General features: G+C 55.4%; 2 protein-coding genes and 1 long non-coding RNA gene across 11 annotated transcripts in view; 1 reads left to right on the forward strand and 2 right to left on the reverse strand.

The window, feature by feature from the left end:
- RAB5C (RAB5C, member RAS oncogene family) overlaps positions 1-606 on the reverse strand; it is a 31,465-nt gene extending 30,859 nt beyond the window's left edge. For 2 of the 3 annotated variants that reach the window (XM_077968884.1, XM_077968885.1), the window contains exon 1: positions 490-587. The gene's annotated coding sequence lies outside the window, so the exon portion shown is untranslated. 3 annotated transcript variants of the gene reach the window in all.
- Positions 597-2,541, forward strand: LOC114673155 (uncharacterized). Its single transcript, XR_013406842.1, has 2 exons — positions 597-708; positions 892-2,541. It is a non-coding gene; the product is annotated as an uncharacterized LOC114673155 (long non-coding RNA).
- On the reverse strand, positions 2,509-27,116 carry KCNH4 (potassium voltage-gated channel subfamily H member 4). 7 transcript variants are annotated; one of them, XM_028836489.2, is made up of 17 exons: positions 26,842-27,116; positions 24,774-25,007; positions 24,313-24,459; positions 24,082-24,209; positions 22,052-22,295; positions 21,570-21,727; positions 17,758-17,965; positions 16,079-16,273; positions 15,451-15,650; positions 11,560-11,809; positions 10,713-10,957; positions 9,692-9,730; positions 9,169-9,521; positions 8,801-8,907; positions 7,819-7,892; positions 5,060-5,764; positions 2,509-2,736 (listed from the first exon to the last, which is right to left on the reverse strand). In XM_028836489.2, exons 1-16 carry the CDS (start codon positions 26,915-26,917, stop codon positions 5,369-5,371), a joined length of 3,054 nt encoding a protein of 1,017 aa, XP_028692322.2. In that variant the 5' UTR covers positions 26,918-27,116; the 3' UTR covers positions 2,509-2,736; positions 5,060-5,368. The 7 variants fall into 7 exon arrangements, with proteins under 7 accessions (XP_028692322.2, XP_077827784.1, XP_077827780.1 ...); XM_077971658.1 differs by having other exon boundaries at positions 2,509-3,919; positions 4,616-5,764; XM_077971654.1 differs by having other exon boundaries at positions 2,509-3,736; positions 4,334-5,764.
- Positions 27,117-27,780: the final 664 nt, after the last annotated feature.

Below are 27,780 nucleotides of genomic sequence, written 5' to 3' on the forward strand. Positions count from 1 at the left end.
CGCCAACACACTTCTGTGCGTGTGGAACGGTCTCACCCAGACGACCCCCTCCCCCAAAGGAAATCGAGATATTCCTCTAGGGCTGGAGGGGACAACTGGTTTTGTGGGACAGCAGGAAGGAAAACGGCGACAGACAGCACTCTCCGTCACTTCTAAAAGAGAAGAGGGACAGGTTCCTTCACACCTGGCAAAGATCCTCCGATTCTGGGAGCAGGGGGAGCGGAACTTAGGCACCTCTCTCCCACAACTGGAATGGACAGGCCAGAGGACAGTCATAGCGATTTCCTTAAGGCTCACGAAAGGTAGGTAAGCTAAGGAAAGAAGCTCCCCATCTCCTGCGGCCCGACGCCTGGGGAACCCCTCAAGAGGGGGCTACGGGTCGGGGGAGGGGTCAGTATCCCCCTAAACTGGGGCTGGGCGGGAGGAAGGGCTGCCCTGGAGATGCTTCAACGCAGGCGAGACACCAGGTCCTGGGACAGGAATACTCACGGCGGCTCCGGGGCGGCGGCGTTACTTGGGGCCGGGGCTCGGACGGGCTCTGCTTCTCTCCCCCCCCGGCGGTGTCCCAGGCTCCGGCCTCCACTTCCGTCTTTCAGCCGCTCCGGATCCGGATCTCTACCTCCGCCCCGCCCCTCAATACTCCCTGGTGATTGACAGGGCGGAGAAACCAATGGGAGGCACTCTTGGCCGACCTACCCAGCGGCGCCGGTAGGAACGCGGGAGTGGCGGGAGGGCGCGCGCGAGGGATGGCGGGACTTGTAGTTCGTGGCGATGGGAGGAGTCCGTGGCTGCCTGGGACTTGGGCTTAGGCTGGAGCCGGCTGACTACAAGGCCGAGCCCGGCCGGGAACTTTTTATTTTTTTTGAGACGGAGTCTCACTCTGTCGCCCAGGCTGGATTGCAGTGGCGCGATCTCGGCTCACTGCAACCTCCGACTCCCGGGTTCAAGCAATTCTCCTGCCTCAGCCTCCCGAGTAGCTGGGATTACAGGCACGCACCACCACGCCCGGCTAATTTTTGTATTTTTAGTAGAGACGGGGTTTCACCATGTTGGCCAGGCTAGTCTCGAACTCCTGACCTCAGGTGATCCGCCCTCTTCGGCCTCTCAAAGTGCTGAGATTACAGGCCTGAGCCACTGCGCCCAGCCTATGGCCGGGAACTTTTTGAGGCCAAGCCTGCCACCCGGTCACCGCCGGTTCCGGACGCCCCGAGGGAAGGCGGGTGGTGGAGCGTTGGAAGAAGGCAGAGGACTATGTGTGCAGAATTGGGAAAGAAGAAACATGGTGCGAATGAATATGCATGCGAGGCCTCAGTCCTTCGAACTTGCCGATCTGGAGAAGCCCCTGTCTGCACTTTCCGGCCAAGTCAGCTTGGGAAGCCCGATTGCTGGGGGCGTCTGTGATGGGGAAGGCGATGAAAGCGCTGTAGGAAGGGTTCTCTACAGGATGCTGGGTGAGATCAAACGGAGAGCTTCTGCCACCACCTCCTACTTGGTGCAGGGGGCCGGCACAAAGACCATCTCTGCCTCTGCCTTCCCCTGCTCCCAGCCAGGGTCAGCTCTTCTCTCTGACACGGAATACAGAGCTGGACAATCTCTGCCTGGGCCCTCTCCATCCGCAAATAAAGACTAGAACCACCCCCACTCTGCACCCCCCCATGTGGATCAGGAATATTTGTTTCTTCTACTCGTCTCAATATGGATGGGGCCCGCTCCTGATTCCTCCCACCCTTACCTCTCAACACAGACCAGTACCTCCTCTTCTTTTGCATCTCACCCTCCAGGGACACTACTGAAAACCTGTGTGGAATCAAAGCTCACCGGGGACAGCTGTGGCCACTGTGCCTCTAACACTGGCCAACACCAGACATATCTTGGAGCCTCAGCTGGAGAATTTACCTGCCTTGGACAACCTGCCACAAAACTGTGCCCACATCTAGTTCCATCTAGTCACCAGGGCGTCTCTTTCTTACGTCCGTAACACACAAGACCCCCTTCCACGCCAGTGATCATGAGAAGTGAAAAGGAAGAGGGAAGAGAGGGCTTGTTGGGAGGACAGAGGGGATGGGGCAGAGAGGGATTCCTAGCAGGTTCTGGCTGGTGACAAGCTCTTCCCCCAGCCCCCTTGCCATACCCAGCTCTTGAACAGTTCCTTATATGGGAGGGATGGGTAGTCCCCTGGGCCCACCTTTCCAAGGCTGGAGGTGGGCCAAAGTCAGGACTCTATCCTTTCCACATACTGTGTGTGTATATGGCTGTGACTGGTGTGCAGGGGAGAGAAGCGGGTATAATAGGCCCATAGTGACTAATTAAGTTTTTCCCTCATCCCTGGGGCCCCTGGTGGTGTGAATGTGGTGCCAAGTAGATTGGCTGGTGCCTCTGCCCTTCCTAAAGATAGCAACAGGGCTCTGGGGTGCAGCGGGGGTGAGGGTGGGGAATGATTGCTGTGTTGGCTCCTCCAAAGCCCTGGGGCTCTCAGACTAACCCCCAGAAACACCCAGAGCCAACAACTACAAAAATAAAGAGTTTATTTCCTATCCAAAAGTGAGCCCAGGGTGGTGGGTGGTAGAGGAGAGCTGGAGACCTGGGTGAGTTTTGGAGCAGTCCAGGCCCTGAGTGAGACCATGTTGTAATGGGGGAGAACAGGCTTGGCAGCGGTCTGGGGTCAGGGGAAGGATAGGGAGTGCTGTTGGGATTTTTGAGTTGCTAGCAGCACAAGAGACCACCTTGAGAGACAGCCTGCGGAGAGACAGAAACACAGATGGTGACAGACCCACGCCTAGGAGTAGAAGCAGACATTACTGGGCCCAAAAAGCACCTGTTGGGCACAGGGACCTGGGAACACACTGTTAGGTAAGGCACGGGTTGCACACTCAACCCTTGGGCTCCACCCCTGACATTCCAAATTGGGTGAGGCCCAGCAATCTGCTTTTTATTTTTTTATTTTTTTGAGCCTCCGCGCCTGGCAGAATCTGCATTTTAATAGGATCTCAGGTAGTTCTGATGGACACTCAAGTTTTGGGAACTCAAATACCCACAGAGACCAGACAAAAATTTCAAACAAGGGAAGCTAGCCGGGTGTCGGGAGATGATCAAGAAACGTGTGACAGCGAAGCAGAGTGCAGAGCAGATCCCATGTAAAGAGGACAGTGGCCACCCAGCCCCAGCTGATTGCCAATTATTGCCAGATGGAATGTTGGCCCATGGTAGCCAGATGTCCTGAGGTTTTTTTGTTTGTTTGTTTGAGACAGGGTCTCACTCTGTCACCCAGGCTGGAGTGCAGTGGTGTGATCACTGCTCACTGCAGCTTCAACCTCCTGGGCTCAGGTGATCCTCCCACCTCAGCCTCCAGAGTAGCTGGGATCATAGGCACACACCACTACACCTGGCTAATCTTTTTATTTTTATAGAGATGGGCGGGGGGGGTGTCTTGCTATGTTCCCCACGCTGGTCTTGAACTCGTGGGTTCAAGTCATCCCCCCACCTCAGCTTCTGGAGTAGCTGGAACCACAGGCACTCACCACTACACCTGGCTTTTATTTATTTATTTATTTATTTTTGAGGCGGAGTTTCACTCTTGTTGCCCAGACTTGAGTGCAATGGCACGATCTCGGCTCACTGCAACCTCCGCCTCCTGGGTTCAAGGGATTCTCCTGTCTCAGCCTCCCGAGTAGCTGGGATTACAGACATGCACCACCATGCCCAGCTAATTTTTGTATTTTTAGTAGAGACGGGGTTTCTGCATGTTGGCCAGGCTGGTCTCAAACTCCCGACCTCAGGTGATCTGCCCGCCTTGGCCTCCCAAAAGTGCGGGGATTACAGGCATGAGCCACCACGCTGAGCCTACACCTGGCTAATTTTAAAAATACTTTTTTAGGCTGGGCATGGTGGCTCACACTTGTAATCCCAGCACTTTGGGAGGCTGAGGTGGGCGGATCATGAGGTCAGGAGGTCGAGACCATCCTGGTTAACACAGTGAAACCCCGTCTCTACTAAAAATACAAAAAATTAGCCGGGTGTGGTGGCGGGCGCCTGTAGTCCCAGCTACTTGGGAGGCTGAGGAAGGAGAATGGCATGAACCCGGGAGGCGGAGCTTGAAGTAAGCTGAGATTGTGCCACTGCACTCCAGCCTGGGCGACAGAGCGAGACTCCGTCTGAAAAAAAAAAAAACAAACATATATATATATATATCTCTTTATAGAGATCGGGTCTCATTATGTTGCTAAGGCAGATCTCAAACTCATGGGCTCAGGCGATCCTCCCACCTCGGCCTCCCAAAGGACAGGGATTACAGGCATGAGCCACTGTGCCCAGTGCTACTTTTTTTAAGAGAAACTGGAATATCTGTAGTCCTGTATAACCTCTTTCTTTTTTTTTTTGAGACAGAGTCTCGCTGTGTCGCCCAGGCTGGAGTGCAGTGGTACAATCTTGGCTCACTGCAACCTCCGCCTCCTGGGTTCAAGTGATTCTCCTGCCTCAGCCTCCCGAGTAGCTGGGATTACAGGCGTGCACTACCACGCCCAGCTAATTTTGTATTTTTAGTAGAGATGGGGTTTCTGCATGTTGGTCAGGCTGGTCTTGAACTCCCGACCTCAGGTGATCCGCCCACCTCAGCCACCCAAAGTGCTAGGATTATAGGCGTGAGCCACCGCACCCGGCCCTATCTCATTTTTAATATTGGAACTAGCTCATATTTTGAAAATAATGCTGTGAGAGCCAAAGAGCACATATCTGGAGCTATCCGTTTGTTTCCTGTGTGGGCTGTGGGATGAGGTGAGCCTCTCCAGCCTGGGCTCATGGTGGGCGGCCTAAGAAATTGTGGGTTGCTCAAATTCCAAGCAGCATCTCAAACCTACCCCTCTCTAGGTAACATTGCTCTTAAGGTCTTCAGCAGAGACCCAGGGGCTGAGACAGAAGACCTCACAATATCACTAAGCTATCTTCAGGCAAAATCCTGCAACCTGTCTCTTGCTATAGACGCTAAGATCCTGCCTGGTCTTGCCTTCATGTCCTAGGCTGGAGCTGGGTCCCTTGCCCATCCCCTCTGCTCCCCCATCTCTACCTGCCTCCAGGTCCTGGGGAGAAAGTAGGATCTCATCTGCCCAGCCCAATGGGCACTGCGGTTCATCTCATGCCTGCTGGGTTCCACAGCCCTCAGGTGGCTCCCCTCACAGAGGGGGAAGTTGGGGAAGGCTTGGAAAAGGGAATAGCGTCGGAGGTAACCACGCTTGGTTAAAAAGTCCAGAAATCCAGAGCCAACCAGGCCAGCTGGTGGCTGCTGACCCCAAGGCAGGAAGCCAAGGGGCCCAGGTCCTCCCTGAGTGGTGAGTGGCAATGCCCACCCCAGACAGGCCTGGGCCCTGGGCCAGGGTCAGTGGAACGTGTCTGACCTGGACTGGAAACTGTGCCTCATGAGGCTTGGGGTTGGGGGTGAGGCCTCTGGCACTGGAGAGGGTCCCAGAGGGTCAGGCTCTGAGGGGTAGGGGGGCAATATGGAAGGTCTCAAGTCCAGGGGCGCAGTCCCTGTCTCCATGGTCCCCACACTGGCTGGGCAGTGAACTTCAGCAAGCGTAGTATCCTGGAGGCTGGGTGATGGTCTGGACGCACAAGGAGAGAGGCCTGGTGGCCTCAGCTGTGGACAAGGAGGGTCTGGGGTCCAAGCGGAGCCTGCTGGGTGGCCTGGTGGACCCAGCCTGGCCTGCAGCAGGGCCATGATGTGCCGCAGCTCCCGGCTAAGCTGAGACACCTCCTGATTGAGACGAGAGATCTGTTGAAAACACATCGAGTTGTTTCACAGGCGCCACGGTAATAACCAGGTGCACCCCCCTCTCCAGTTTACAAAGCTCCTTCACAGTCACTTTCTGCTCATGGCCACCCTGGGAGAAAGGCAGGATGAGGGTTATTTTTGCCCAGATGGAAAATGCCCCAGTCTCTTTCCAGAAAGGATTTGGGGCAGCAGATATTGTATTCTTCCCCTACACACACACATGCGCGAGCTTTCCCAAGATGTGGAAAAATGTGCTCAAAGAGGCCACACATCTGTGAAGTGACAACCTTATTCTCAGCTGATCCTATCGCAGGCTCAAGGGTCTCTACCTGTGCTTTTCAAACTTCAGTGAGTATAGAATCAACTTTTTAAAATGCACATTTCTGGGCCCCACCCCAGACATTCCCAATCCTAAGAGGCCCAGAAATCTGCACTCAATAGGTTGTCAGGTAGTTCTTTTTTTTTCTTTTCTTTTCTTTTTTTTTGAGATGGAGGTTCACTCTGTTGCCCAGGCTGGAGTGCAGTGGCACGATCTCGGCTCACTGCAACCTCCGCCTCCCAGGTTCAAGCGATTCTCCTGCCTCAGCCTCCTGAGTCGCTGGGACTATAGGCATGTGCCACCTCGCCCGGCTAATTTTTTGTATTTTTAGTAGAAACGGGGTTTCACCGTGTTAGCCAGGATGGTCTCGATCTCCTGACCTCGTGATCCAACCACCTCAACCTCCCAAAGTGCTGGGATTACAGGCGTGAGCCACCCCACCCGGCCTATCAGGTAGTTCTGATAGATACTTGTTTGGGAACCACTGGCCTAGAACTGAAGGATGCCCGAGGCCTTGAGTGGACTTGCCCTCAAGCTTGCTGAACAAGCACCAGCCCCGCCCAGGCCCCAGGGCCTGAACCAGCCCAGGCGCCGCCCCTCTGGGATGCCCCATGTTTATCAGAACACAGGGAAAGCCAGTTCCCAGGGGCTGGGCCTGGTTGCTCTATGGTGACAACTCTGAGATCCCTTGGGGAGGAGGCAGAGGCTGCGCCTCAGCATATAGGATCTAGGTTCTTCCTGGACAGGATTCAGACGTCTAGATCCAGGTCCCCCAGGCCTGAAGGCCTCTCAGCCTCCCTGTCCCCTGCCCCTGCATCTGCTTACACTCATTCCCCACTGCTGGGGTAAGGGAAAGAGGTGGGGCCTGGGCAAGAGAGAGTCCCACAGTGGTGGAGGGAGAAGAGATCCTCTTATCAGGCTGGGAAACCTGAGCCAGTCGGGGAGGAAGGGAACCAACTGGTACCGAGTGCCTACGACATGCCAGGGACTGGACCAGGCACATTTACACTCTCATTGCATCCTCAAAACTCTGGGAAGCACATATTACTATTTCCCCATTTTCGATGAGGAAGTTTAAGTTCAGAGCAGCTGTGGGACTTGCCCAAGGTCATCTAGCTAGCATGAATTTTTTTTTTTCTTTTTTTTTTTTTTTTTTTTTTTTGAGACGGAGTCTCGCTCTGTCACCCAGGCTGGAGTGCAGTGGCCGGATCTCAGCTCACTGCAAGCTCCGCCTCCCGGGTTCACGCCATTCTCCTGCCTCAGCCTCCCGAGTAGCTGGGACTACAGGCGCCCGCCACCTCGCCCGGCTAGTTTTTTGTATTTTTTAGTAGAGACGGGGTTTCACCGTGTTAACCAGGATGGTCTCGATCTCCCGACCTCGTGATCCGCCCGTCTCGGCCTCCCAAAGTGCTGGGATTACAGGCTTGAGCCACCGCGCCCGGCCTTTTTTTTTTTTTTTTCTGAGACAGAGTCTTGCCCTGTCGCCCAGGCTGGAGTGCAATGGCGCGATTTTGGTTCACTGCAACCTCCGCTTCCCAGGTTCAAGCGATTCTCCTGCCTCAGCCTCCCAAGTAGCTGGGACTACAGGCATCTGGCTAATTTTTGTATTTTTAGTAGAGACAGGGTTTCATCATGTTGGCCAGGCTGGTCCCAAACTCCTGACCTCAAGTGAGCCACTGCGTCGGGCCTGAAATGCTGTTATATCAGGCGCATCTCAGAGCCAACCCCAACCCACCTCCTGGTTCAGCCGGCAAACCTTCTCCTTCACCTCCTCAGCCTCACTGGCCAATTCTGGGCTGGGCCTGGTCCCTGCAGGGTGAAGGGATGCAGGTGAGTTCATGGAGCATTAATACCTGAGCCTATAACTTGGGCTGGAACCCTCCTGTCATTGGGCAGGCGAAGAGCAGGGGGAGAAAAAGCTCTAGGGTCTGTGAGATGGGAAACCTAAACTCCTTAGCCTGGTTTTGAGGCCCCTGTGTAACTCTCCAGTCTCATCCCGCGCCTCGCCCTGTCTTGGTACGGAGCTTCTCTGTGGTGTCTAAACACAACATCCTCTGGTTTTCATGCCTTTCAAAAGCTGTTTTTTGTTTTTTTTTTTTTTTGTCTGAGATGGAGTCTCACTCTGTTGCCCAGGGTGGAGTGCAGTGGTGTGCTGTCAGCTCACTGCAACCTCTGTCTCCCAGGTTCAAGTGATTCTCCTGCCTCAGCCTTCCGAGGAACTGGGATTACAGGTGTGCACCACCACACCTGACTAATTTTTGTATTTTCAGTAGAGATGGGGTTTCGCCATATTGGCCAGGCTGGTCTCGAACTCCTGACCTCAGGTGATCCACCCTCATCAGCCTCCCAAAGTGCTAGGATTACAGGCATGAGCCACCATGCCCAGCTCAATAACCGTTTTGCTCCATCCTTCAAGATCCCACCCTTTAAGCAGCAACCCAAGCATCCCCTCCTCTAGAAGGAAGTCTAGTGGGCACCTTCCTCTTCTACCAGAGTCCAGTTCTTGTCTGTCATGGTATTTAGCATCTGGAATTGTTTATCTGTGTACAGAGGTGTCTCCCTGCTAGACTCACTCCAAGAGCATGGGCCAGGTCTGTTTTATCTCTGTATTCCCAGTATGGCACCTGGTACGTGGTAGGCCCCTACTACATATGGGATGGATGGACAGGTGGATGGGCAGATGGATGATGGGGTTGAAGTCCACTGTTGGCCCTTACCTGTAGGGGGCACCTGGGAGCGGGGCCTTGGTGGCTCAGGCCTCCTGCTGAACCGGAATGAAGGGGCCTCAGCTGTGCTGCCAGAGTCCTCAATGCCATCCACTATCCTGGGGACAGGGTAGTGCTCATCAGCACCATGGGGTGAGGGTAAGGGCCAGAGCAGAGCAGACAGAGGGGAACTGGGGGCAGCAGTGCCAGGGGGCGGAGCAAGAGCGGCGGTCAAAGTGGGTTGGGGTTGCAGGCTGTGGTTGGAAGGGTGCGGTGGGCACACGGGCAGAGACAGGATGAAGCACTGTTTGGATAGAGCCCAGAGAAGGTTCTGGAAGCCAGTAGGGGTTTGGGGAAGGGAGAGGAGGCTAGCATCTCACCGGGGACTGAGGTCCGGAGGTCCAAAGGTTCCCAGTGGGGGAATGAGAAGCTGAGGGGGCTTCCAGGCAGCAGAGCACCTGGGGGGGCTGTGAGGGGAGGCGCTGTGGCCCTGGCCAGCCAGGGCAGGGGACAGGGACGGGGATAAGGAAGGAGAGGAGACAAGGGCTGAGAATGGGGGCAGCTCCTCGCCCAAAAGGCTGACCAGGGAGCCCCGAGGCCGTGCTGGACTGAGGTTGGGCAGCAGGAGGGGCCGTCGGGGCCTGGGACCACCCCCAGGCTCCGTGCCACTCTCGGCCTCTGTGATGGATGGCAGCGTCTTGTCTGAGGAGGAGCCGAGGCTTTCTGAGCGGGGCTGCGGGCAGAGGGGGCAGCTGATGTCGCACGACAGTGACCACAGACCCCTTCATTAAGTAAGAGCCTTCACCGGCGGATGCAGCTCCCCATCCATGGAAAGGAGGACGCTGCTCCCCATCTCACCCTCTCCCCAGGGCAATTCAACCCCACCCAGGAAGTGGGTGTTACCTGGGAGAGGCGAGGGGATCGGGAAAAGCGGCTGAGGCCCTGTGGGGACATAGGAGAGTTCAAGCCGACTCCCGCCTCCCCACGGCCAGAGCGCAGCCCCTCCCTGTCCCACCCAACAGTGTTATGGGGTTGAGAATGTGGGGTCTTTTGTGGAGCAGAGTCAGAAACTACAACTCTAACTCAAACAAACACTGCATAGCAAAGTGAGACTGAAAAGCAGCAAAAGACCAAGGCCCAAAGTGTAATGTACAGGCCTGGCCCAGAGCCTAAAACACAGTGGACTCAGGAGACATTTGGTGAGAGAAGAAGGGGAAGTCCCAGGCGATGATGCCCTGTCCAGAGAGGGGCTTGAAAGAGGAGCACATGAGGTGGTTGTTTCTCAAGGCAGGGTCGTGGCTGGGCATGGTGGCTTACGCCTGTAATCCCAGCACTTTGGGAGGGTGAGGTGGGCAGATCACCTGAGGTCAGGAGTTTGAGACCAGCCTGGCCAACATGGCGAAACCCTGTCTCTACTAAAAATACAAAAATTAGTCAGGCATGGTGTGCACACCTGTAATCCCAGCTACTTGGGAGACTGAGGCAGGAGAATCACTTGAACCCAGGAGGCGGAGGTTGCAGTGAGCCAAGATCACGCCACTGCACTCCAGGCTGGGTGACAGAGCGAGACTGTCACACACACACACACACACACACACACACACACACACACACAAAGAAACAAAGGGAGGGTCCTTTGAAGGAGTCAGGAGTCTGGAGTGAGGCTGAGGGGTGGTCAGTGGAGATGGGGCAGTAGAGTTGGGAGTAGAAGGTGATGAGAGACAGCCAGGGGCCTGGGTGATGGCCAGTGTAGTGTCAGCAGGGTTGGAAGGTATGAAGCAGGTAAGGGGCAATGGAGTAGGGTGCCTGGGCTTCAGGCATGATGTTTTTAGGGTGGAGGGAGGCTCATGGGACTCTCAGGCTGGGGAGGTCTGCTTTGGAGGAAAGGACTCTGGAAGGATGGCGGCCATCAGGGTGTACATACACTGGTGTCAGAGCCCTGGCGCAGGTTGAAGGTGAGGTCCCGGGGCAGGCCAGCCCGGAAGGCAGCCCCATACTCAGGATAGAGCCTCAGGACCTCAGCCAGCCCTTGGCTGCTCAGCTGCTGCAGGCCACAGTAGGTCAGAGCTTTCACATCAGCACTGGTCTTCAGCACGAAGCTTGGGTCTGCTCCCAACCCAGCCTCCTGCCCCGGCTCAGGGATATCTGCTCCAATCAGGTCCCCCTTCCCTGTAGGTAAGGGATGGGGACAGTCAGCTGGGGCAGTGGGAACAAAAGGATATCAGCTGGAGGTGCTCAGTGGATTTGAGGGGTGGTCAGTGTGTTTGAAGGACGGTTGATGGTGGGCCAGTCAATGGAACTGGTGGAAATAACCAATGGAATTGGGAAAAGGTCAGTGGAGAATGACTGGTGAGGTTGGGAGACAGTCAGTGGGAGTGAGTAGGGCCACAGGAATGATCGATGTAATTGGGTGATAAAAATCACAATGGCCGGAGGGATCAGGTCAGTTAGAGGGTAAAAGTGACTGGAGTTTAGGGTCAATGGGGTTGGGAAGTGGAACAGTGGGAAAGGATCAGTTGAGCTGGGGGACAGTCACTGGGAGGGGTTGATGGGTTGAGGGATGCCTAAGGGGATTAGGGAATAATCAGAGGGGAATTGTCAAAAGGGGATGGCCATAGGGTGAAGGGACCGAGAGAGTATTCCTCAGCAGGAACTGTAGGTATCCACAAGGAGTATCCCATTCCCTAGAATCCTGGCCATTCCCAAGTCCTCGGCAGCGGGGAGTGGGGGGTGGTTCCAGGGTAGGTAATCAGGGGTGACGGGGTCCTTACCCAGGATGGCCAGCACCATGTTGTCTCGGAGCACCTCAAGTGAGCCGGAGCAGACATAGTAGTGTGCCTGCAGGGCATCCCCACGGCGCAACAGGTACTCGCCCGGAGCGCAGAACGAGGTCTTGATGTGCAGCGATAGGGCCCGCAGGCAGCCCCTGCTGGCTGCCCCGAACAGCGGCAGCTGCAAGATCTCCCGATTCAGGTGCATAGCAATGTCAGCTCTCAGCTCGTCTGGGAAGTCACGCAGTAACTGCATAAGGGGCATAGGTCATTCTGGCCATCCCCCTGCAGCTACTACTTGAGTCTACAAATGTGCTGAGCTGTCTTCAAAGAGAGAATTCCTCTTGCCCTTGCTTTGAAGTCACCCATTCTAGACCTTCAGTATAACCTCTGTGTCTAACGTCAATTTTGCTTGCTGCGTGAACCTCAAAACCCAATTTCAGGGGCAGAGACCAGCTCTTCTCCCATCAGTTCCCCGCTATGGCTACATGCTGGTCACTTAACCCCATCATTCAGGAGCTGTCTCTTGGGGGTCAGCCTTCAACTGGGAGTCAGGAGACCAGGAGTCAGCTTGGCTGCTAAGTCCCTGTGGACCTTGGGCAACCCATTTCCGCTCATTGGGCCTCAAGATTCCAGTTTGTATCTCAGTCTGTAAAATGCAGAGTTGTTATTAGACCTTGGGCACTACCAATGACCTCTTAGGGCCACATTCCATGTTCACATCCTCATATGGAGCCCCTTGGCCACCCTGGCTTGTTGAACTCTCCCCTCAGCCCCACTGGGCTCCCGTGAGGGGCTTCCTTCCAGTTCCTCCCACCTCTCCCACTGCTCACTTCCTCATTTCCTCCCAGGCTCCTCTTCCTCAGCCAACACCCCAGACTCTCACTTTCCACACTCTTCCTGCATCATGGCAACTGGCCCCATGGCTTCCCCACTACCTGATTGTCCTGAGCCCTAACTCTGAGTCCAGACCTGATTTCTTTTTTTTTTCTTTCTTTCTTTCTTTTTTTTTTTTTTTTTTTGAGACGGAGTCTTGCTTTGTCACCCAGGCTGGAGTGCAGTGGCCGGATCTCGGCTCACTGCAAGCTCCGCCTCCCGGGTTTATGCCATTCTCCTGCCTCAGCCTCCGGAGTAGCTGGGACTACAGGCGCCCGCCACCTCGCCCGGCTAGTTTTTTTGTATTTTTTTTTAGTAGAGACGGGGTTTCACCGTGTTAGCCAGGATGGTCTTGATCTCCTGACCTCATGATCTGCCCATCTCGGCCTCCCAAAGTGCTGGGATTACAGGTGTGAGCCACCGCGCCCGGCCTTTTCTTTTTTTTTTGAGGCAGAGTCTCGCTCTGTTACCCAGGCTGGAGTGCAATGGCATGATCTCAGCTCACTGCAACCTCGGCCTCCCAGATTCAAGTGATTCTCCTGCCTCAGTCTTCTGAGTAGGTGGGATTACAAGTGTGCACCACCACGTCCAGCTAATTTTGTATTTTTAGTAGAGACAGGGTTTCACAGTGTTGGCCAGGCTGGTCTCAAACTCCCAGCCTCAGATGATCTGCCTACCTCAGCCTTCCAAAGTGCTGGGATTACAGGCATGAGCACTGCACCCAGCCAAGAGCTGATTCCCATCTACCTACTGGGCAACCTCCCTCTGGACCTCCCCCAGGCACCATACCCTCCTCCTGGTCTGACCCGGGACTCTCACCTTCATCCCAAAGCCCATCTTCCTCCTGTTATGCCTCCATCCCCACCCTTGGCCTAAGCCAGAAACCTGGGAGTCACTCTGAGCTCTTCTGCAACCAGCAGGAGATCACTACATCCCACAGATCCCATTCTCAGAGATACCTCACCAATCCATTCCCTCTGAGATCCCCACACCACTCCCCAGTGTAAACATTATGCAGGATAAAATCTAAATTCCAGGCCATCCCTGAGCTGGGCCTGCTGCCTCCCAGCCCATGTCGTGCCCTCCTGCCCTGCCTTCTCCCTCTGCAGCACTCACATGCCTGTTCCTGCAGGCTTACGGAGCCGCTTTCAGTTTCCTAAAGCACCCACTCTGCTCTTTTGTGCCATCACTTCTGGACCTGTGTCCCTATGACCCTTTCTACCAGGGATGGCCTTCCTATAGCAGGCTGATTTCCTTCTTGTTCTCTGTGATGTCCCTTCTTCTGTGCCACCTTCCTTGACTCCTCCCCGCCCAGGCACGACGAGGACCCAACGTCACCAACATCCCTCCTTTACAGCCCCATTCACCGCCGCACTCTGTTCATCTGTCTGCCTCCCTCACCATTCTGGGTCTCCCTGAGGGCCAGGGCTGAGTGTCATCATCTCTAAGCTCCCTGTGCCCAGCACCAAGGCTGGCCCAAAGCAGGCACTCAGGAAATGTTGGCAGAAGGGAGAGTGGCATCAGCTGGGCCCTGAGCTCTTTCACTCCCATATTCAAGTGCAAAGAAACAAGAATTTGGCCGGCTGTGGTGGTGCACGCCTGTAATCCCAGCAAATTGGGAGGCTGAAGCAGGTGTATCAAGACGTCAAGGGCTCAAGACAAGCCTGACCAACATGGTGAAACCCCATATCTACTAAAAATACAAAAATCAGCCGAGTGTGGTGGCATGCGCCTGTAGTCCCAGATTCTCAGGAAGCTGAGGAAGGAGAATTCCTTGAACCTGGGAGGCAGAGGTTGCAGTGAGCCGAGATCACGCCACTGCACTCCAGCCTGGGCAACAGAGCAAGACTCCTTCTCGAAAAAAGAAAAAAAAAAAGAAACAAGAATTTGTATTTTGGGTGAGTGTGTGCCCTTGTGAACAATACCTCACTCCCGGGGCCCTGTTTGCCTCCATTTTATTTTATTTATTTATTTTTTATTTTTACTTTTATTTTTTATTATTATTATTATTATTATTATTATTATTATTATTATTTTTGAGACGGAGTCTCGCTCTATCGCCCAGGCCGGATCTTGGCTCACTGCAAGCTCCGCCTCCCGGGTTCACGTCATTCTCCTGGCTCAGCCTCCCGAGTAGCCGGGACTACAGGCTCCCGCCACCATGCCCGGCTGATTTTTTGCATTTTTAGTAGAGACGCGGTTTCACCGTGTTAGCCAGGATGGTCTCGATCTCTTGACCTCGTGATCCACCCACCTCGGCCTCCCAAAGTGCTGGGATTACGGGCATGAGCCACCGCGCCTGGCTATTTTTTATTTATATATATATATTTTTAGACAGAGTCTCACTCTGTCGCCCAAACTGGAGTGCAGTGGTGCAATCTCGGTTTACTGCAAGCTCCGCCTCCCGGGGTCACGCCATTCTTCTGCCTCAGCCTCCTGAGTAGCTGGGACTACAGGTACATGCCGCCATGCCCGGCTAATTTTTTGTATTTTTAGTAGAGACGGTTTCACCGTGTTAGCCAGGATGGCCTCGATTTCCTGACCTTGTGATCCGCCCGCCTCGGCCTCCCAAAGTGCTGGGATTACAGGCGTGAGCCACCGCGCCCGGCGCCTCCATTTTATTTTATTTTATTTTTTTGAGACAGAGTCTAGCTCTGTCACCCAGGCTGGAGTGCACTGGCATGATCTTGGCTCACTGCAGCCTCTGCCTCCCTGGTTCAAGTGATTCTCGTGCCTCAGCCTCCCGAGTAGCTGGGATTACAGGTGTGCACCACCACAGCTGATTAATTTTCATATTTTTAGCAGACAGGGTTTCACCCTGTTGCCCAGGCTGGTCTTCAACTCCTGACCTCAAGTGACCCACCCGCCTCAGCCTCCCAAAATGCTGGGATTACAGGTGTGAGCCGCCACACTCGGCCTGCCTCCATTTTAAGCCAGAGGGGCAGCGACCCCTTCCCCACGCCACTGCAGGGCCACGCGGAGGGTGAGGGCAAGACGGGAGACCCTGCGCACTACCTCGTTGGCGTCGATGCCGCTGTTGACGGCCCACGTGGTCTGGAAGTATTCGAGCATGCGCTGCTTGAGCGGCCGCGGCAGGCGGTGCACACTGATGAAGTCCTTGAGGTCCTTCATGCGGCTGTGGTAGAGCGAGCGGCGCGAGTACATGCGCTGGATGATGGCTGTCACGTTCCCGAACACCACAGCGTGCATCAGGGCTGGAGCAGCAACAGCCGGCTGGTCAGGACCGGCCACCCTCTGGCCACCTCCCCAGCTTCCAAACCCACCCTGTCCTGGCCAAGAGCCAGTGGGCTCCTGTGTGCCTACTAGGTGCCAGGCACTAGACTAGGGATGGGGAATAGGGAGTGGTCCAGAGATGGGTAACACCCCATGCTCCTCTCAGGCCTCCCCATCATTAGGTCATGAACCTGGGTTTCCCATCCCTTTTGCAAGAGGCCACGCCTGGTTGTGGCATCCCCAGGGCCAGCACATAGTGGGCACTCAGGAAACGTCCATGAATGAATGCGTGACTGTCTGGACTTGGGTAGACACCTCGAGCAGATGCCTTGCCCTCTCTGGGCCTCAGTTTCCCCGTGCACGCTGGGCTTCGCAGGGCCCCACTGAGGCGTGGCAGGTCTGGCCTCACCGCCTATGAGCATCGTGCAGATGGAGAAGATCTTCTCGGCGTCGGTGTTGGCACACACGTTGCCAAAGCCTACGCTGGTAAGGCTGCTTAGAGTGAAGTACAGTGCCGCAATGTAGGCGCTGCGCCGCGATGGGCCGCCCACTGAGCCATTGACGTAGGGCACCTCCAGACGCTTGCCCAGCTCGTGCAACCAGCCTGCAGGGTGGACGGATGCAGGGAGCCCTGGCTGTGCCAGCGGTGGAGAACCAGGGTTCCCTGAGCCACCTGTGCTTGACCTTCGGCAAGTATTTATACACAGGTTGGCACAGGAACTGTGGGGAACGGTCTGGGCCTGTGCCTCCCCATGGTGCACTGGTTACAGTTGCAGTCCAAGGCCGCCAACTCACTATACTGCTGACTGTTCAAAGGCTCCTGAAACTTACTAATAGTTTATTGTGCACCTGCTGTATACAAAGTGTTGGGGAATTGACCCAGCCAAACACTCTCCCTGCCCTGGTGGAACCTATAGCCTGGAGGGAAAAGAGACATGACATAAATCATTACAGGTAGGGGGTGAGCTCCTGGAAGGAAAGTATTGTATAGGGTGTGTTAGGAATCCCAATAGGTTAGGGAAAGCCAACCCACTGGCAGTTGGGGGGTTCTGGACATGGTGCCTGGAAGGCATGCTCCTTAGGACGGGGCATTTTGATTGAGACACATGGAACCAAAGGAACATTGGTTCCAAGTGAGGCAGGGAACAGAAAATCCATCTAGGTGGAGAGGGAAGACAAAAGAGGGAGGATGCCAGAGAGGAAAACAACAGGTTCCAGGCCCAGCGTGAGAAAGCAGTACGTCCTGGGTCCAGGGGAGAGGCTGGTGTGACTGCGACGCAGGGAGCATGGGAGAACGGGAAGGCAGGTGGGAGAGAGGGGGCACAGGGCTGCCCAGGGTGTGCACTGAGTGTGGACTTCATTTGGAGGGCAGTGGGAAGCCACTGAAGGAATCCCAGCAGGAGTGTGGCAGGTCAACGTTGAATCCTAGAACCCATTTGGCTGGGGTGAGAAGAGTGGTTGTGGGAGGGACGAGAAGGGGGTTGGGAGATCAGCAGGGAGGCTATTGCACAGGACTGGGTGAGAAAGGGAGGTGGAGTGGACTTGGAAGGGGAAGACAGGATGGAGAGAAAAGGTCAGATTCAAGGGACATTTGAGAGGTGGTATTGATGTGGTGGGCTAGGTGTGGAGTGAAGGAGCAGGAGGTGTCAGGGACCATGCCCAGGATCTGACAGGCCTTTCAGAGGGATTGCAAGGGCCTGGGGCTGTCTCCTGGCCCATGGCTATGAAGCCTGGAGAAGGAGGGATTAATGGGGGCAAAGATGCCAGGCTCTTTCAGGGACTTTTCACGTGCTGCTCCTTCTGCCTGAAACACACCCCTCCACCATCAGTGTTTCCTGCATTGTACTTTGATCATGATCACTGGTCTTGCTTCCCTGCTAAGCTGTGAGTTCCCCCCACCAGCCCCCCAAAACGGAGCCCTTGTCTGCAAATCAATATCCCCATGCTTGATCCAGAAATAGCTCAACGCATGTTTGTTGGATGGATAGAGGAATGTGGGGTGAGGGGTGTGGGTACTGGTGGAGGCATCAGCTTGGGGATGGGACAGGTGGACAGGTGGTCTGTGAAAGTCTGGGGTCGGTGGCTCACCAATGTCCCAGAGCAGCGGGTCATTGGCCTCCATCTCCCGGCGCCCGATGACGTACCAGATGCAGGCCATCCAGTGGGCAAGGAGCGCAAAGACCGACATGAGCAGCGTGAGCACCACAGCACTGCACTGAGAGTACCGCTCCAGCTTCTGCAGCAGCCGCAGCAGCCGCAGCAGCCGCACTGTCTTCAGCAGGTGCACCAGCGAGGTCTGCGGGAGGGTGGCGGGGGAGGCTGTCAGCAGGCATACCTCCTCCGAGCCCTCAGTCCCCTCCCAGGGCCTTCCCACCAGACACCCTGGAGCCAGCGGAGGCTGCAACAGGAAAGACATCGGTGCCGTCCTGAGAAAGTGGCCAGGGAATGCAGCAGGAAGGGAATAATAACAATAAAACAAACAGTGGCTAACGCTTAGTAATTATTTTCCTTTTTTTTTCTTTTCTTTTTCTTTCTTTCTCTCTCTCTCTTTTTTTTTTTTTGAGACAGAGTCTCACTCTGTAGCCAGGCTGGAGTGCAGTGGCGCCATTTCAGCTCACTGCAACCTCTGTCTCCCGGGTTCAAGCAATTCAAGGCTGCCTCAGCCTCCCTCCCCAGCTAATTTTTGTATTTTTAGTAGAGATGGGGTTTCACTACGTTGGCCAGGATGGTCTCGATCTCCTGACCCCGTGATCCACCCTCCTTGGCCTCCCAAAGTGCTGGGATTACAAGGGTGAGCCACTGTGCCTGGCCTTAGTAAGTACATTCTATGTGCTTAGCCAGGCACTGTGCTAAGCATTTGTAATCCTTATTTAACAATACACACACACACACACACACACACAATTATACCTTTAGTTCAATTATCATCATCATTCCCAATTTGCAGATGAATGAACTAAGGCTCAGAGAGGCTAATGACTTGTTCAAGGTCACAGACCAAAGACATGATAGAGCTGGCACTCAGGGTGGGCATCTGGGCTAATTGACACCACAGTCCACCTTGTGCTCTAGGGCCACTAAGCACTGGGAGATGGTAGGGGAGCCAGCCCTGGTCAGAGTCAGGGAATAGGCAATGGTCTCTGCAGAGCCCCAGTAGCGACGGCAGCAATTGTGATGGGGACCACCCTTCAAGACATGGAGAAGCATAGTGGAGTGGGGACAGGCAAGGACTTGAGGGCTGGGGGAGGTTTATGGACACTTCCTCTTGCGGATCAGCTGCAGATGAAGAGTCAAGCAGAAGAGTTGAGGGGGCAGGAGAGCAGGGACTGAGGGAGCCTGGGCTGTGCTAGGGGTTGACGGACATAATGGTACCTAGTAAGTGTCCCATATTCACTAATATTACCCCAAGTACCATCTGCATTGTGGTTATCAATATTGATCAGCCCTTCAATCTTGGAGATGGGGAGGGCTTATCTTCTGGGTGGGAGCAGCATGGCAGCTAGGACTGGAAGCTCTGGGGCGGTGCCTGGGGAACCTGGAATGAAAGCCCCTCACTGCCCCTTCCTGGGCCTCCAGGAACAATTCCCATAGCCCTGGTCCTACACTGCTTCTGTACCATCTCGTGCAATTTTTCTCTAATTTTAGGTGAAGGAACTGGAAAGGAGGTGGCTCTGATTCCTCCACATGGACCCTCGCCAGGTTTTAATGCCTACCCCCAGCTCCCAGAGCACTTGACTGCAAGCTTGAGTTCTTCAGGGCTTCCCTCAGTCAACTGCCCTTGGGCCCCACTCTCTTGGGGATACTCCTCTCATTCTCCTTGGACTAGAATATCCAGGCCTGGCTCCTTCAAGTCTGCAGCTCTGCCAGTGCCTGCTCATCTTCTGTCTCTGTCCTACCTCTCTCTGGCCCCCAGTGGTATTCCTCATCTCATCAGACCATCCACTCAGGGGCCCTGGTTACCTGGGAAGCAAGGTGGTATGTTGGAAAAAATACTAGACTGGAAGTTTAGAGAACTGATTCTTTCTTTCTTTTTTTTTTTTTTTTTTTTGAGACGGAGTCTCTGTCGCCCAGGCTAGAGTCCAGCGGCGCGATCTCGGCTCACTGCAAGTTCCGCCTCCTGGGTTCACGCCATTCTCCTGCCTCAGCCTCCTGAGTGGCTGGGACTACAGGCACCCACCACCACGCCCGGCTAACTTTTTGTATTTTTAGTGGAGACGGGGCTTCACCGTGTTAGCCAGGATGGTCTCAATCTCCTGACCTCGTAATCCGCCCGCCTCGGCCTCCCAAAGTGCTGGGATTACAGGCGTGATCCACTATGTCCGGCCAAGCTAGAGTGCAGTAGAGCTATCTGGGCTCACTGCAACCTCTGCCTCTGGGACTCAAGTGATTCTTATGCCTCAGCCTCCCGAGTGGCTGGGACTACAGGTACACGCCACCACATCCGGCTAATTTTTTGTGTTTTAGTAGAGACAGGGTTTCACCTGTTGCCCAGGGTGGAGAGACCTGGTTCTAATCTCCTGCCTGCCCCTGCTAGCTATGTGACCTTCAGCAAGTCACTGAACCTCTCTGAGCCTCTGCACCTACCTCTGAAAAAGGATAAGGATCTGCCCTGAAGGGTCCCTGTGGGGCTCCCATGTGATGATGTGTGTGCAAGAATGTAGTGAACTGTAACGTGCTCCCAAAGGGACCTGAGAGGAGGGGCAGGGGGCTCTCTGCAGTCTCCCACCCCCCAGCTGATGGTGCCTAGTGGGCATAGAGGGGTGGGCGCACTCCTGGGGAGGGGTGGGGAGATCTTCTCAGAGTGGTCAGAGCCTCGAGGCAGACGTACACACATGCACGTGTGTGGGAGCGCGCACACACGTGTGCACAGCCAGGAGAGGAGGCCCACAGCCCGTTGGCGGCTAGTTAAATTCGGCTGCGTGTAGGTGGTTTCCTGCTATAGCTGAGTGCAGGGAGAGAGCACACAAGGAAACTGCTCCCCACTTCCCCGCCCCACACCCAAGGGGGCCTGGGGACACAGGGTAGCACTGCCCCACCCTGGACTTGAGAAGACCTACTATCTGCTGGCTGGGGCTACAGATGACCACTCAGGGTACCTCTAGAGTGTCCCCAGGGATCTGTGAGGACTCAGGTCCTGGCATTCTTTGCCTCTGAATTCACCCACAGCCTCTACCTTCTTGTCTAGGTTTACTATGCTCCCCCAAATGCTTGCTGTCCTCATCTCCTGCCAGCTAAATCCTACTCACCCTTTAAGGTCTAGCTATACTCCCGCCTCCCTCAGGAAACCTTCCCAGACCCCTCCAGCCTCTGCCCAGCAAGTACGCTTTTGCTTCCCAGGTGCTGGCCAGACTTCAGATCACTTTAACACACACTCATGTTCCAGCCTGGAACTCCAAGGTCAGCCCAAACCCTCAGTAGCATACCCGGGCCCCATCTTCCACCCCCATTCACCTCTTCTGTCCCTGCTGTGCTCTGCAGTATTCCTGCCCCCTCACCAGTTTAGTTGTTTAGAGGCTGAATCCTTGTTCCCTTTCCCCACAGTGGCCATGCCCCACACAGTGCTTTGCAGACAGCTAAATGCTCATCAGTTGTTTGTTAAATAAAAAAGTGAAAAGTACCACTCATTTGGCATCAGACCAATGCCGCCTTGGTAGCCATAGTTAGCTTTTCATTTGTCTCAGCTTCCCTCAAAGATTGTGAGCTGAGCTCCCCAGGATCATAGACCCTCCGGGATCCTCCCGGTACCTAGCGCACGGCTATGCCCAGAGCAGGTGCCTGATAAATATCTGCAGATGGATTGATGGGAAGGGGCATATCTGGGTTTGGGATCAGTCCCTTCCTGGAAGATGCTGTGCTGAAGTTGGGAGGTTGGACTGGATGGTGGGATGGAGGTCACTCACCACGGTGATGTTGAAGACGTAAAGCAGATCAAAGGGCAGAGCAGCAATAAGATCGACGAAGAACCAGGTGGCCAGGTAGTGGAGGCCAATGGAACGAGGAGCAGAGATTACCTGGCCAGACTGGGACACATAGGTGGTGCGGAAGTTCAGGATGATATCTGGGGGTGCAAGAGGCTATTACTGGGGGGCCTTGGCCAAGGGATCAAGAAACCAAAAAAAGCTGGGAACAAGCTTTGGAGACCCAGACTGGAGGAGGAGGCAGGCATGGAGAGATAGATTGGGCTTCTGGCTGGTCCTTAGGGAAGACAGGTCATAAGGCTGAAGGCTGCAGGAAGCAGGACACATAGGCCATTGGGACTTAAAGATGCAGGAAGGGAGGGGCTCTGAATGCCTGGGTCATGCGGGCCCCAGGAGTGGGTGAGGCTTGGCCAAGTGGATTCCCCCAGCCAACCCGCCAGGGTGGGTGAGGCAGAGGCTCTGACCCAGGATGAAGAGCATCTCCACGGCGATGTCGCTGACAAGGGTGTGTCGCGAAGTGATGGGGGTGTCATCGTCACCCGAGAAACAGACGTTGTAGGGGACGGTGACCGCAACGTAGAAGGTAGCAAGGAGGATAAGGCCGTCCCAGATGGCCTTGGGGACGCTGTAGTGGAGGAGGAGGCAGCGAGACCCCCCCACGGAGGCCACCTTGTACTCGGGCACTGATGGCTTTGGCTCAAACACGTTCTAAGGGGAGAGGGGTGGCGATTGGGGACACTTGAGGGAAAGAGGAGCCAAGATGGAGGGTGGGAAAGGCAGGGGATGGGGAAAGGGACAGGTGGACACTGCAAAGGCACTTTCGACCATGAATGAAAGGAGATAGAAGGCCAGGAGAGGGGCACAGAGGCTGACACCTGACATTCTCTTCTCCTGCCAAGTACTTCCCAGGCCCCCCTCCTTTCTTTCTTTTTTTTTTTTTTCTGAGATGGGGTCTTGCTCTTTGCCCAGGTTGGAGTACAGTGGCGCAATCTCGGCTCACTGCAACCTCTGCCTCCCGGGTTCAAGCAATTCTCCTGCCACAGCCTCCTGAATAGCTGGGACTACAGGAGCATGCCACCACACCTGACTACTTTTTGTATTTTTAGTAGAGACGGGTTTTCGCCATGTTGGCCAGGCTGGTCTCAAACTCCTGATCTCAGGTGATCCACCCACCTCAGCCTCCCAAAGTGCTAGGATTACAGGCATGAGCCACTGTGCACGGCCCGAGGCCCCTGTTTGAACCAATCATGGCTTGTCAGGGGTATTTATAAGGCTTGACACTCACCCAACTTGATTTTAAACTTTTTAAGTTTAGAGACAAGGTCTCCCTCTGTGCCCAGGCTGGAGTGCAGTGGTACCACCATAACTTACTGCAGCCTTAAACTCCTGGGCTCAAGCGATCCTCCTGCCTCAGGCTCCAGAGTAGCTGGAGCCACAGGCATGCACTACCATACCCAGATACTTTTTTTTTTTTGAGACAGTTTCACTCTTGTTGCCCAGGCTGGAGTGCAATGGCGTGATCTCGGCTCACCGCAACCTCTGGCTCCCGGGTCCAAGTGATTCTCCTGCCTCAGCCTTCCGAGTAGCTGGGATTACAGGCATGTGCCACCACACCCGGCTAACTTTGTATTTTTAGTAGAGATGGGGTTTCTCCATGTTGGTCAGGCTGGTCTTGAACTCCTGACCTCAGGTGATCTGACTGCCTCAGGCTCCCAAAGTGCTGGGATTACAGGCGTCAGCCACTGTGCCTGGCCTCCAGATAATTTTTAATTTTTTTTTTTTTTTAGAGAAGGGGTCTCACTATGTTGTCCAGGCTGGTCTAGAACTCCTGGCCTCAAGCAATCCTCCTGCCCTGGCCTCCCAAAGTGCTGGGATTACAAGCATGAGCCACTGTGCCTGGCCCAACACTCATCCTACTTGAGAAGAAGACTATGACAAATCAGCACATGCCCTAGTTTGAGGGATCACAAACTTCTCCCTTAAGTTCCTCTTGGATTCTGGGGGCCCAGTGGGGGCTGGGCATATCCCAGCAGGGAGCAGAGGCTGGCATAGTCCACCGCATTCCCTGTATCCCTAACAGAGGGTTGGGGACTCAATCCCCTGGCTTGGTCAGGATCCTAAGAGGTGGTACATAGGTCTAGATGCCAGACCTGCAATGAGGGCTTTCTCCCTAGAACTATAGCAGCTTGCGATTTCACCACCCATGGTATAACCCTATCATCCCCGGGCAGGTGAGGTCATTGCTGCTGGAGCAATGTGACATCATCAGAGCAAAGTAATGTCAATCACCTAAGGGAGTGAGGGAGTGAAGGATAGAAGGATGTGAGGGGAGGATATAGGATGGAGCAGAGAGTAGTGTATGGGAAATGGGTGGGCAGAGGAGCAAGCCAAGGAGGGACACCAGACAAACAGGGAAGCAGGGAGACAGTGGCAGGGGTGCCTCAGAATCAAGGCTGGAGGACTTGGGAGATGTTGGGTTGGGGGTGGGACTCACATTATTGGCCTTCATGCCTCCCTGGCCCCGGCGGCCAAAGTGGCCGGTCAGTCGGTGTAGGACAGTACGGCTCCGTCTTCTGGCAGACCGAAATTTCCAGGTGGCTCCCCTTCTACCAAGGGAGTTTTCTGTTGGGAAGAAAGGTGCAGAGATATGTTGGGGTACATCCCATGCGGTTGGGTGGGCGAGGGCTTCTGACCATTCACACTGCCCATCCAGACTTGCCGTTACCATGATTACTGTCCCTGCGGCCTCCTTGGGGGCCAAGTCCTGGGCTTCCACTCTGAGTGATATCCTTGAAGGAAAAGAGGAACAGCACGACCTCCCCCATCTCATTCTTGATGGGCATCATGTCCAGGAGGCACCAAAAGGCCGAGCCTGTAGGCATGGAGAGAGGGAGGGAGGAGCATGGGCAGCCCCGTGGCATGCCTTTCTCCTCATCCCCCTCATCCTCCTATACATAGTTAAGAGCTTGGCAAAGCAAGAGCCGAAAGGAACCTCAGAGATTCTGTCAGGCGTCTCCTTCATCTTTCAGATAGGGGAACCCAGGACCAGAGAGGTCAGGGAGATGCGCCGTCACAGTCAGCTTGTGGCAGTGTAGGGACAAGCACTCAGACTCCTACGGTGCCCAGTGCCCTCTGGATAAGGCTAGAGGTCTAGGCAGGGCTGCAGGGTGGGGTGGGCCCCCTCACCATCCTTGCGGTAGAAGCAGATTTCAGTGCGGTGCTCCTGGTGGCCCTCCAGGGCTTTGTGCAGACGCTGCAGGGCTGGCTCGCTGGTCTCTGGGCCATAGAGGAAACGGCAGCTGCAGGTCTTCTGCATGACTTCAGTGCGACCGTAGCCCGTGAGCTCGCAGAAGCCGTCAGAGCAGTAGACGATGGGAAAGCCCCGTGGGCCCTGTGCGTTGGCTAGCAGGAAGTTGCTGTCTGTGGGAAGAAGAGGTCAAGGTCAGGTCAAGGCTGGGAGGCGAGCTATCTTCCAGGTGGACAGCACCTCCCTTAAGTTGGGGTTAGAAGTCACAGAGCCAGAAGCTTCCCAGGTCTCCATGTTGCTCCCGACCCCACTTTGGGATTTTCTGAATTGAGAATAGGAGAAGGTAGAGCAAAGAGACAAGAACTTAAGACAGGACTTAAGCAGGGTCTAATGGGGAGTTGGAGAAGGACCCCAGGAGGTCATGCCATCCACCCCCCTGCCTTCCAACTGGTGAGCGGTCACTGTAGAAGGCAGCATAGCATGGTGAGTAAGAGCCTGGGCTCCTGCAACCCTCCACTGCCACTTACTGACTGTGTGACTTTGGGCAAGTTGATGACCTCTTCTGTGCCTGAGCTTTCCTTATTTGCAAAGTTGGGTATCATAGGCCTTCCTCACATGGTCGTTGTCAGAGTTACATGAGCTAACTTGGGGAGAACAAGTCCTAGCACATAGTAAGTGCTACTCTGAGAAGGTGAAATTGTTCCCCCACATTCGCTCGGCTTTCTTCCTATTATAGAGTAAGCAGGGCAGAGTTTCTGATGACACCACACCCATTTTATTGATAGGAAACCAAAAGGCAGAGATTATCCAAACTCACAGATCTCCTTAGTGTGGGGGCAGACAGTGATGAGTGGTGTCCTCTTTCCCTGCCTTCCAGGAAAGGTCCACTTTTTAGCATTCTTGTAGCTGCTTTCAGGGGATCTGCCCCAGTGCTCAAAGTCTAACGGGAAAGGGCATTGAGCATATAGCTCCAGCACCCTCCAGCAGCAGAACCCGAGCTGTCTTCCTCCAGCTCCAATGCGGGGGAGGCCAGGGGTCTCCTGTGGGCCATTCAGGGACAGAGACTCAGCTAAGAGATGGGGCCTGTGACACAACCAGTCCTGGTACTCTAGGAGGGATGACTGTCTGGGGGCAGGGAGGCTAATGGGGACACTGAAGGTGCCTGGGAGGCACTGGGCTCTGGGCACTGCCTCCTTCTTCCATCCCAGGGCCTGTTGCCCCGGTGATGGGCGCTATGGAAACAAGGGGGGGGGGGGAAGCGGGTAGGGCCCCGCGGCTCAGTTTCCGCCCTCGGGTACCGCTCCCTCACCCTCCAGATCCCGGCCAGGGTTCCCGAGGGAATGGCAGGGTTGGGGGAGGTGAGGACGGGGAATCTCTGGGCTCCAGAGTGGGAAGAGGGAATGGCGGGAGAAGAGGCGGGGAAGGAGTGATGCGGCTGTCCAAGGTGCTGAACCTGAAACCCAAGCTGCGTAGGGCGAGCCGGGAGTTCCTACCATCGCACAGACCGCTCCCCTCCTCCTGCCTCACCCACCTTAGACACTGACGCCCCATGATTTGGGGGCGCGCTACGTCAATCCAAACTAGGTCCTGCTGAAGTCTGATCTTTTCTCCTTTTTTTCTGGAGGTAGTGGGAGCTGGAGTCCCCAGAACGCCCGGCCACTTTGTCCCACTTCTGTGTCTCGGATACCCCCATACACGCCCCCAGCACAGCTCTGCCCGAGAGTGGGCGGCTCCCAAGGCCCCTCCTCCGCTCTGCCGCACAAAGAGCCTCTTCTGCCTCTAGTCACACCCCCTAACCTTGGACCCCGTGCTCTCGGCCCTTTCCCCTCCTCCCCTCGCAGGGCACTCCCCGCCCTGTTCCTGCATCGCGGCTTTGGGAGTTCCTAGACCCTTAACTCCATTCTTTCCTCTAGCCTCGGGTCTCACCACGTCCAGGAGACCCGAGACGGCCTCGAGGAGACTTGGCCCCCAGCTTGAACACCAAGCCCCGACCTCCGTCCCACTCACGCGTTCCGTCAAAACGGGTGGCGATGGTGTCCAGGAAGGTGTTTTGCGGGGCCAGCAACCCCTTCATGACCGGCATGGCCCCGGGGCGTGGGTTCAAGGCGCGCCGCTGGGTAGCTTTCAGCGCGGCCGGGCCGGAGGGGGCACGCTGCCGGAGGGGCCGGGGCGCCCCATGCGCCCGCCTGCCTCCTCCCCTCCCTCTTACTGCCGCTGCCGCTGTGGCCGCCTCTGCTCCGAACCCCGTAGCTCTCGGCTCCGCTCAGCGCCGCTTCGGTCCCCCCCAACCTCCCCACGGGCCAGGTTCTTCCCCTCGGGTTCGGCCCGCACCCGCCACGTGGCCCCACACGGGGAGGGGCCGCTAGCGACACCTGCACCCCTCTGGGCAGCCCTCCTCCCAGAGGGGAGCGGCCCACGCGTGTCTCTCGGGGAGAGAATTCGGGGCACGCCCACCGGGAGGGGAGGCCTGAAATGATGGGCGGGTCTTGCATAACAGACTCGCCCTCTTCCAGGGTGGCCACGCCCCCACACGTGGTTCCCTGGCTGCTCCCTGTGGCTCCACCTCGCGGGTTTTCCCGCGCGCCGTCCACGCTGGGCTGGTGTCTGGTTCACAGTGCCGCCTGCTGGAGTTGAGATATTTCGCAGCACCCCCAGGCCAGTAGCTCCAGTGTGAGATAGCAAGGGTTAAGAGGCTAGTTTGCTGGTAGAGAACGGATGATGAGAAGGCTTGAAACCCCAACTCTAGAAAGCACCACCAACTCTTGCCTCCTTCCTCAGTTTTCCCAAGACACCCTGGCGAACTCTGCCTACTGAGCACACAGCATGGTGGAATGAAAAGAGCTTTGGAGTCCACCAGGTAGAGTTCCAGCTCTAGCCACTAATCGTTTGATAGCCTCTCCAAGCCCCACTTTCCTCATCTGTAAAATGGAGCTGATAATTCTTACC

This window comes from Macaca mulatta, chromosome 16 (assembly GCF_049350105.2).
Source record: "Macaca mulatta isolate MMU2019108-1 chromosome 16, T2T-MMU8v2.0, whole genome shotgun sequence".
Lineage (NCBI taxonomy): Eukaryota > Metazoa > Chordata > Mammalia > Primates > Cercopithecidae > Macaca > Macaca mulatta.

Bases quoted from the DNA above. Each gene is read 5' to 3' on its own strand.
- KCNH4 (XM_028836489.2), bottom strand. From the start codon at position 26,917: ATGCCGGTCATGAAGGGGTTGCTGGCCCCGCAAAACACCTTCCTGGAC. The intron at 17,966-21,569 runs GTGAGTGACCTC...ACCCTCCCGCAG, and splicing joins ACGTCTTCAACATCACCGTG to ACCTCGCTGGTGCACCTGCT. The intron at 15,651-16,078 runs GTGAGGCCAGAC...TTGCTGCTCCAG, and splicing joins CTGCACGATGCTCATAGGCG to CCCTGATGCACGCTGTGGTG.